This window comes from Phalangium opilio, unplaced genomic scaffold, assembly GCF_054372755.1.
Source record: "Phalangium opilio isolate 3A_F unplaced genomic scaffold, DU_Popi_V2 ptg000038l_1, whole genome shotgun sequence".
NCBI classification, from domain to species: Eukaryota; Metazoa; Arthropoda; class Arachnida; order Opiliones; family Phalangiidae; genus Phalangium; species Phalangium opilio.
In genome coordinates this window covers 4,167,426-4,178,484 of record NW_028324161.1, presented here as the reverse complement: position 1 = coordinate 4,178,484, position 11,059 = coordinate 4,167,426, and the positions used below count along the sequence as shown (strand labels likewise).

General features: G+C 40.0%; 1 protein-coding gene across 1 annotated transcript; it reads left to right on the top strand.

Moving 5' to 3' along the window:
* The first annotated feature begins 803 nt into the window (after positions 1–803).
* LOC149682717 (uncharacterized) lies at positions 804–7,449 on the top strand. The gene is made up of 2 exons (XM_089834422.1): positions 804–910; positions 6,527–7,449. The coding sequence occupies exons 1-2, from the start codon at positions 903–905 to the stop codon at positions 7,044–7,046; spliced, it is 528 nt and encodes a 175-aa protein (XP_089690548.1). The 5' UTR covers positions 804–902; the 3' UTR covers positions 7,047–7,449.
* Positions 7,450–11,059: the final 3,610 nt, after the last annotated feature.

The window sequence follows — 11,059 nt, the reverse complement described above, 5'->3', positions numbered from 1 at the left end:
TTCAGGGCATGAACGGGGATATGTTAGCAACCTATTAACGACACAATGTCATACACGTACTCTCTTAAAAGTGATAATAAATGTAGTTATAAAATGTTTTCGGGGAATGGAATTGTGCTCGAAAACCCGAGATAAGTAAATTTTTCAAATTATTGAGAGGGAAAAAATTTACTACCAGTAAAGTAAGTTTATTCAATGGAATAGGGTGATGGAACATACTTTCTTAAGCATGTAAGTTTTAATTAAAAAAAAGTTTCAATATCTGCGCATTCAGTCAAGTGATTAACCTTGTTCTTATCGATACTTTTTAGGTCTTGGTTAAATCCAAGACGCGTTTTGATTAATTTAGTACGGGGCATGATAAAAATTGAACGCAATGTGTTGGAACTAATCAAAAACTCATCTAAACATTAAAATTAAGGTTAATAATTTTTTGAAGCTCAATTTATAAGCTAAATCAATACTGCCAAACCACAATCCTTCATTAATTTCAACATAATTAAGTATAATTAGGGTGAATTTAAACATAAAATTGTAACGGCCATATCGCAAACGCGAAATGGCGTTACCCCTGGTAGGCCGTTGCTCCTCATAACGTTAAAATTAGCGAGCTTGGGTAGCAGCGGAACGAGCATACGCTTGTAAAACTATCAGGGGGGTCTAAGAAAGTCCCATTGCACCGCGCAACTGTCCTCGTCGGAATCCCGACAGAGACTTAACCCCTTGACCAAAAATCAAAGGGGGTAGGAACCCTTAGACCCGACTCGAGACCCTGTGTCTATAAAAGGAGGGACCGAGGGGACGAGAGATATCTTTTTGGCTCCAGCGACGAAGGAGGAAGGCCCGAGCACCTTTTTGTTTATTTTACTTTAAAAGTTTTTACATTGTAATATTTTTGAGAGATGGCTGGGTGAGTCGAAAATAAAGTTTGATTAGAAAAGTACTTCTATTACTCTAGGGTAAGCCTACCAGTTTTGTAGGGCTTACAAACTGGCGCCCAACGTGGGGCTTGGAGAACATAGAGTAATACATGTACTTAGTTTAATTTTTATCTCGAAAATCTAAATCGAAAGAGTGAGGGTCGTTAGTCGAGTAGTTGATTGAAAGTTAGTTTAGTTTTGAAATTAGTGATTTTAGTATAGTGATACCACTATATTGAATTATGCCGGAAACTAGATCCGGGTTTTCCGCTAATAATGGTGAAGGCGTTGAGTCCGGAGACCCGGCTCAGCAAATGAGCCAACTTATTAGTGATGCCTTGCGTCAAGCCTTTCAAGGTTTTGTCTCAGGTAGTGGGGTAGCTAGTGTTGGAAATCCAACGCAAACACCTCAGGTAAGGTTGCGAGTAGACGCTCCAACCTATTTAGGACCCGCAGATGAGAAATCTCCGATGGATTTCCTCGAGGCTCTTCAGCGGTATCAATCAGCGACCGGCTATAGTGATAAGGATATCCTTTTTCACGTGATCCCTTTGTCTTTACAAGGGCCGGCCGATCGCTGGTTTAAATTTGTGGGGGGTTCAGCCGTTTTCAAAAACCTTTCGGAATTCCGAGATTGTTTTAGAAAACATTATGAGGCTACTGATTACTCTAGGCGTATTCAAATTGAGTTGGATAACCGAACTCAAGGAGAAAATGAACCATTGACTCAGTACATCCATTGTTTATCGGAGTATTCTCACCGATTAGAAACACCGGAGTCTGAGTCGGTACAAATTCAGCGCGTCCTACGGCAGTGTCATCCGACATACCGTAGAATGCTAAGAGGGAAAGCTTTCGCTACCCTTGCTGAATTGGCTGAGGAGGCTAAGATTATTCAATCTGATCTCCTAGCCGAGGTAATGTACAGACCCCCACCGTCAATGGCGGAATCCTTGGAACCTGGTTTGGCATATGGGGCAAGCGCTACGATTGAGCAATCGCATCAATCGGTTAGTAAAGCCGTCACTATGTCTGTTTCTGCGGATGCAAATGCATTTGCGGGAAACCAGGTGGGAGTAGGATTGGCAGCCTTGGATCCGTACTCTTATTTTAGAGTACAGAGACAAGTGATGAGCGGAGTAAATACTCGCTCAGGTAATAATTCTGGTGCAACTTTTAATGCACAATCCAATGGCGGAAATCCAGTCCAAAGGAGAGGTAATCGGGGTATTGGGCGCTGTTACAAGTGCAACCAACCCGGCCATTTCAAAAGGGATTGTACTAATCCGGGAAATGGGCAAACGAGGCAACCAAGATAATCGGAAATCCGAATTATTCTTGGGAGGGGCCTCGTGATAAAATTGAAACCAAAATAACGAGGGCCAAAAACCAGGCAAGAAATTCGAAAACTCAAATTTTCGTGCCATCGGTTAATCGCTGTTCCGATTTTGGCGGGAAAACTCCCCCATTATTGAGATTTCAAGCTATGGGGCAATCTTTCCTTGGCTTGTTAGACAGCGGATCGTCAGTTTCTTTGTTGGGCGATGAATTCATACCCATATTCGAAGAACGAGGAATGGCGATAAAAACTAATAGGACAATGGTTAGATTCGGTCGCGGCACATGCCGCGTAGCCGGAGATATCCGTTTCCAGGTATATTGGCCCGGAGGGAAAAGAAGGCAGCGCTTTCTTATTGTCCGAGGTCTTACACCCTCAGTTATTTTTGGGAGAGATTTTCTTCGAGGAACGGTGATAGACATTAGGTTAAGTGAAGGTGGGTGGTCAATCGGCCCCTTCCCTCAAAAAGTCATCCCGTTCGATACCGAAGAAATGGAAAAAGGGGCGTCTAATTGCTTTGGCGAAATCGTCAAAAGTGAAAAAGACCCCTTAAATGTGTTAAAAGCTTTGGCGTCGAAATCGACCTGTAGCAAAGATGAAAGAGCTAGGTTGGTGGATATGCTTTCGGAATTCCAAAGTATATTCACAAAGAAACCTGGCGAAACCTCGCTAATTGAGCACTCTATAGAGACGGGCGACGCTAGGCCTATAGCGTGTCATCCCCGTCCGGTTAGCAATAAGAAGAGGGAGGAAATAGACAGGGCTTTTGATGAGTTGTTGGAATTGGGAGTTATACGACCATCGAATAGTCCCTGGGCGTCCCCAATTGTACTTGTTGAAAAAGCTAACCCAAAGCCGGGTGAGATCAAACGGCTTTGTGTAGATGTGCGGAGGTTAAACGATGTGACTACCGCGGATAGGTATCCAATGCCTTCGATACCTGATATTTTAGCGTACTTAGGGAAGGCGCGGTATTTCACGACAATAGATCTCTCAAAGGGGTTCCTCCAAGTGAGGATGAAAGATAGCGATGTACAAAAGACAGCTTTCGTGTGCCATAGGGGACTTTACGAATTCGTAAAGATGCCCTTTGGACTTAAAAACGCACCGGCAACTTTCATGCGATTAGTTGACCGTGTGTTAGGACCCTGTAAATGGAATTTCGCTCTCGGTTTTTATGATGATATCACCATATATTCCGAGACGTTTGAGGATCATTTGATTCACATTCGAGAAATTCTAGGCCGCCTTAAAGATGCCGGATTAACTATTAATCCGAGCAAGGTGCAACTTTGCACGAATACCGTTAATCTTCTCGGTTACAAGGTTGGTCCAGGGCGCTGTATGCCAAATCCGGATAAGTTTCGAGCGATTGAGGAATTCCCCATCCCTCGAGACGTGAAATCATTACAAAGATTTCTTGGCATGATAGGTTATTACCGCCAGTTTATACCGAACTTTGCGGGAATAGCTCGTCCTTTGTATAACCTATTTAAGAAGGATTCCACGTGGCGTTGGGAGGAAACCCATACCAACGCTATGAGGGAATTAGTGGAAAAGGTAAAGAGTACCTCGGAATTAGCTCTCCCGGATTTGAATAAGAAATTTCTTATTCAAACCGATGCTAGTAGCCACGGCTTGGGTGCAGTATTGGCACAAGAGACGGATAGAGGAATAATGCCTATCTGGTTTATAAGTCGTGGGCTGACTCCAGCAGAGCGTAATTATTCCACTACGGAGTTAGAATGTCTTGCAGTAGTATTCGCTCTCAAGAAGTTTAAAATGTATGTTGAAGGTACTGATGTGATAATCGAAACCGACCATCAGGCCCTTCAATGGCTTAAAAAGATGAAAGAGCCAGTTGGTAGATAAGCTCGCTGGTCTCTAGGCCTGCAACCCTTTAATTACGAGGTACGATATCGTCCTGGTAAATTAAATTTGGTAGCAGATGCTCTAAGTCGGGCACCAATCGAAACCGAATTGGCCGACGAAGAAGCCGTCATATCATGAATTTATTTATTAACATGAATATATATGTGCATTGACTAGTTAAACTACATATTCAGGGATGGGAGGGGCTTAGTTTGCTTGACGTCAGTGAATTTTCGGCGGTTTGTTTTTAAAGCTAAAGCTCTTGCCATGCGAAAGGCTAATTATGCTTGTAAATTGATCAACTACCGCATTAATTTACCTCCAACAGCAGAAAAAACCAACATCATCAATTCTCACGAATTCAAATGTTAGTAGTTTATTTTCAACCGTTACATTCATTTTCTTAATGGCCAAGGCCTAGCACTTTACCAACAGTTTTCAGTTTCAGGAAAAACATTGCAGGCAGTTATGTTTCATTTAAAAGATCAAAATCACCTTCGGGCATCGTGTTGAGATATTTTTTCACGTATCGGCGATTATTTGTAATATACAGTTGACGCAGTTTGGTAAACCTAACCGAAAATTGTATCCCTCATACAATTTTGTTAAACTGGTCGTCTGCTGTTCGAGCTTCCAGGTGTCTCGATTTTGATTGGCTACCGCGATGACGTTAAACGCGTATGTAATAGAAAGGTCCCTCCCATCCCTGAATAACATGATAGAAAGGCTAATGATACACATGTATATTCATGTTAATAAATAAATTCATGGTCATATTGGTTGCAAATGAAGTAGTGGGGGGTAACACACCCAAGTTGGGTTTACCTTTTAATAGAGAGGCGATAATAAAATCCCAAGCTACTGATCCAGAGTTATCTCGTTTAATCGAGGAGTTAGAGCGTGTTAGAAGCTCTGTAGACCCGGAAACGGCAGTAAAGGCCGGGGCAGTATTGGATCAGTATGTAATGGATCAGGACGGTCTTCTATTAAGATACTTCGCACCATGGGACGAGGAGGATGAGGATGCCCTAGAGAAAGCTTGGAAGGTAGTATTACCTCGAAGCTTGAGGCTAGAGGCAATCAAATATTTTCACGACGAGCCCCTTGCCGGCCACCTGGGTGTTTGTAAAACGTATAAACGTTTACAATCCCGAGTCACGTGGTCGGGTATGAAGCGCGACGTTTTGAAGTATGTTCGGGGTTGTGAGATGTGTCAAAAATCGAAGCCATCTGCACAATTAAAGCCCGGATTGCTATCAAGCGTTCGTAGCGAAAGACCGTGGGAATTAGTGACCTGTGATCTCATGGGTCCCTATACCCGCAGCTCCAAGGCTAATCAATACCTGCTCGTCATCGTAGATCATTTCACTAAGTGGGTAGAAACCTACCCCTTACGAAAAATGACTACGGAGAAAATATGGGAGAAGTTATTTGACGTTTTCTGTCGATTTGGATTCCCAATGGAACTGATTACTGATAATGCTTCTGTGTTTTCCAGTCCGAAATTCAAGGAGACATGTAAAAGATTGGGTATACGCCCGAAAAATACATCTCCGTATCATGCTCAGGCAAACATTACTGAGCGCATGAATAGGAATATCAAGCCTATGATTATTTCTTATATTGAGAAACATAGGGATTGGGATGCCCGTATTCCTGAGTTAGGCTTCGCCTTAAGGTCGGCTGAAAACAGCTCGACTGGGTTCACGCCCGCGGCGATGAATTTCGGTAGGGAGCTCTGCGCTCCACTAGATTGGGAATTGGAACCGGTAAATATTTACCAGAACCGAAACCCAGATCTATACGCTGAGAGACTGAAGGTTAGGCTGCATGATGTCATCGATCATGCAAGGCTTAACATGCAGGACTCGAAGCTAAAGCAGAAACTGCACTACGACAAGCGTCGGAGGCACGTGTATTTTCGACGTGGCGACCTTGTTTTGCGCCGTACGCACCCACTTTCCGATGCGAGTCGTGGTTTCACGGCTTCGCTCGCGAAAAAGTACGACGGCCCATTCGTAGTGCAGGAAAGAACTACCCCGTTGACGTACAGGTTGGAGGAGGAAAATACGCGAAAATTCGCTGGTATCTCTCACGTTTCAAACCTGAAACGGTACACTCCACCTTGGACGGGAGACTCTCCGCAGGATGGGGAAATCGCAGGTGAAAACTCACCTATCGATATAGCTAAGCCTAAACGTAATAGGAGAGAGCGGAGAGAGAGCGAAAAGAGCCCCCCTAGGCATTCGTACAATTTACGTTCTAACAGAGGAAACCCTTTGTAAAGTTTTTGGGTGGGGGAACACTCTTTTGATTTTCGATTCCGAGATTTTATAGGAACCCCTATAAATATTCGATGACTAATTTATTTGGCGCATACGCGCAATTTAAATAGTTGTACATGCACATGCAATTGCGGCAAGGACCTGGCTAGGAGCAGGTCCCGGCGTGGCGGAGCGCCACAGCAACGGCAGCAGCAGCACCAACAACAGCAGCAAAGGCGCACACCAGGCGCATCAGCGCAGAGCGCGGCGGCGAGGGTTGGCACGAACCCCGTTGCCCATAAGAAGCCAGCCAAGGGGCCCCAACAGCCAAGTAAGCGAAGTGTCGCTACTTGGTGCCATGCGGGCCCGATCTATTTTAGTGAAGGCCGGTTGCCGGCTGGCCAAATGGCCAGCCGTGTTGAGGGTCCCACCCCAAATATATTTAGGGGAAGGACACTCAACCCTGATGATTTCATCGGGGTGAGTGGGGGGAATGAGGGGGCCGCAGCCGCGGTTCCCAGGTGGTCGGAAACGTCATCGGATCCGTCGAGCTCGTCCGAATTCTCGGACGCGCTGGACCATTTCAGCAGCAGGGAAGAGGAGGATGACCTTTTCTTCCCGGCATTAGAGGAACGCAGCCCTGCCCAATAAGTAATTTTTGGGTGGGGGAGTTGTAACGGCCATATCGCAAACGCGAAATGGCGTTACCCCTGGTAGGCCGTTGCTCCTCATAACGTTAAAATTAGCGAGCTTGGGTAGCAGCGGAACGAGCATACGCTTGTAAAACTATCAGGGGGGTCTAAGAAAGTCCTATTGCACCGCGCAACTGTCCTCGTCGGAATCCCGACAGAGACTTAACCCCTTGACCAAAAATCAAAGGGGGTAGGAACCCTTAGACCCGACTCGAGACCCTGTGTCTATAAAAGGAGGGACCGAGGGGACGAGAGATATCTTTTTGGCTCCAGCGACGAAGGAGGAAGGCCCGAGCACCTTTTTGTTTATTTTACTTTAAAAGTTTTTACATTGTAATATTTTTGAGAGATGGCTGGGTGAGTCGAAAATAAAGTTTGATTAGAAAAGTACTTGTATTACTCTAGGGTAAGCCTACCAGTTTTGTAGGGCTTACAAAATATACCTATTTTGGATAAAAACTCGAATAAATTTTAAATGGACTACTTGATTAATATTTAAACTGTATAGCTGTTGATAAAGCCTCGTATTTCTATTTCACACTTAATCAAGATAAACCTTTAAATTAAACTTAATCAGGATAAACCTTTAAATTATACTTAATTAGGATAAACCTTTAAATTATACTTAATTAGGATAAACCTTTAATTAAACTTAATCCGGATAAACCTTTAAATTAAACTTAATCCGGATAAACCTTTAATTAAGCTTAATCCGGTTAAACCTTTAATTAAACTTAATCCGGATAAACCTTTAATTAAACTTAATCCGGATAAACCTTTAATTAAACTAAATCCGGATAAACCTTTAATTAAACTTAATCCGGATAAACCTTTAAATTAAACTTAATCCGGATAAACCTTTAAATTAAACTTAATCCGGATAAACCATTAATTAAACTTAATTGAGATAAACCTTTAAATTAAACTTAATCGAGATAAACCTTTAAATTAAACTTAATCGAGATAAACCTTTAAATTAAACTTAATCGAGATAAACCTTTAAATTAAACTTAATCGAGATAAACCTTTAAATTAAACTTAATCGATATAAACCTTTAAACTAAACTTAATCGAGATAAACCTTTAAACTAAACTTAATCGAGATAAACCTTTAAACTAAACTTAATCGAGATAAACCTTTAAACCAAACTTAATCGAGATAAGCCTTTAAACTAAACTTAATCGAGATAAGCCTTTAAACTAAACTTAATCGAGATAAGCCTTTAAACTAAACTTAATCGAGATAAGCCTTTAAATTAGACTTAATCGAGATAAGCCTTTAAATTAGACTTAATCGAGATAAGCCTTTAAATTAGACTTAATCGATATAAGCCTTTAAATTAGACTTAATCGATATAAGCCTTTAAATTAGACTTAATCGAGATAAGCCTTTAAAATAAACTTAATCGAGATAAGCCTTTAAACTAAATTTTTATGGAGATAAACCTTTAAACTAAACTTAATCGAGATAAACCTTTAAACTAAACTTAATCGAGATAAACCTTTAAACCAAACTTAATCGAGATAAGCCTTTAAACTAAACTTAATCGAGATAAGCCTTTAAACTAAACTTAATCGAGATAAGCCTTTAAACTAAACTTAATCGAGATAAGCCTTTAAATTAGACTTAATCGAGATAAGCCTTTAAATTAGACTTAATCGAGATAAGCCTTTAAATTAGACTTAATCGATATAAGCCTTTAAATTAGACTTAATCGATATAAGCCTTTAAATTAGACTTAATCGAGATAAGCCTTTAAAATAAACTTAATCGAGATAAGCCTTTAAACTAAATTTTTATGGAGATAAACCTTTAAACGTAACTTAATCGAGATAAGTCTTCAAACGTAAGTAAAATTAAGGTGAAATTAACCCAAAACACGATTTTTTTGGTTAAATTCATGGATACCTTATTTAATTAAAATTAGCACTACACTTATCTTTCACCCAGTCTCAATTTTCCTATTTAATCTTTACAATTAAATGAGCACTTAAGTCCATATTTACCCGCATTTCAAGTCCATATTTACCCGCATTTCAAGTCCATATTTAACCGCATTTCAAGTCCATATTTAGACCCATTTCAAGTCCATATTTAGACCCATTTCAAGTCGATATTTAGATCCATTTCAAGTCGATATTTAGATCCATTTCAAGTCGATATTTAGACCCATTTCAAGTCGATATTTAGACCCATTTCAAGTCGATATTTAGACCCATTTCAAGTCGATATTTAGACCCATTTCAAGTCGATATTTAGACCCATTTCAAGTCGATATTTAGACCCATTTCAAGTCGATATTTACCCCCATTTCATGTCCATATTTACCCCCATTTCAAGTCGATATTTACCCCCATTTCAAGTCGATATTTACCCCCATTTCAAGTCGATATTTAGACCCATTTCAAGTCGATATTTAGACCCATTTCAAGTCCATATTTAGACCCATTTCAAGTCCATATTTAGACCCATTTCAAGTTCATATTTACCCCCATTTCAAGTCCATATTTACCCCATTTCAAGTCCATATTTACCCCATTTCAAGTCCATATTTACCCCCATTCCAAGTCCATATTTCCCCCATTTCAAGTCCATATTTACCCCATTTCAAGTCCATATTTACCCCCATTTCAAGTCCATATTTACCCCCATTTCAAGTCCATATTTACCCCCTTTCATGTCCATGTTTACCCCCATTTCATGTCCATATTTACCCCCATTTCATGTCCATATTTACCCCCATTTCATGTCCCAATTTACACCCATTTCATGTCCCAATTTACACCCATTTCATGTCCCAATTTACACCCATTTCATGTCCCAATTTACCCTTATTTCATGTCCCAATTTAAAACCCCTATTAATCTCATATCAAACCCCTGTTCACCCCATTTCATGTCCCAATTTAAAACCCCTATTAATCTCATATCAAACCCCTGTTCACCAAATTTCAGGACCATGCGCCTGATTTACAGGAATATTTATAGTCTTGTTCAGTTTGACTTCACTACCTTTCCTATTGTGTTTGTACACGTTGAAGACTCTCTTATTATATCAATCCTGACTGAACACGATTTTAAGTAAAAATATTAATGCCGTTAAAATTATCCAAATGAACTCTTTTGGGCAACAACTAATGTAATGGAGTCAGATTGGTTTTAATAATGAGCATGTTTTACTTTTTAAAACATCATTTAAAAACCTTTCTGAGGTCTGTATGCACAATTTTTTAAAAATACATGCTTATTGGAAAATATTTCATGGAATAAGAATTTTATTTTTATTTTACAAACCGAGATTAATATTAGGTCATTACTAATGAACTCGGGCCTTTTCCAAAAAATCGTTTATTTATCAAGGTCCCTCAACAAAAAACGTTGAAAATATTGCTTGTTTTATAGGTCGGGTTAGGTAAGGCATATGTTAGTTAGGTTACGTGTCATTGAGACACAAATTTCAAGCATTGTACCTCTTAATAGTAGACGTATTTGTCCTATAAATGTTATAAATTTAATAAAAAAAGTTTCAATAATAACAAACGTTTTATCGTTGACAGCGTTTAAAAATAAAAATATTTGCTTTTAATAATATGTGGTTTTTCATCGGCACTATATTACGTTAGAAAATTATTTTTGGGAACTCATTCTATGTTCAAACTTCGTTTAAGTTCGTTACAGTGTTACGTAATTTGACTTAAAATTAAAATAAGCGAATCGCTTTATAACGGTGCATTTCTGCGATTTAAAAATATTTCATTCTTCTAAACTATAAATTTTGCTTAATGTTTTACAAAATAGATGGGATTATTGCTCATTTTACATAACCACTCAAGTTAATCAGATGTTAACGGGCGTAGATAGAATTTTAATTTAAGCCAAGATGTTTGTCCCATTAGACCAAATCCAAAACCGCCAAATTGCGGTAGTTTTCAGCCGAATTGGAATTCGGTCGTAAGGCAGGCAAGCAGTTAA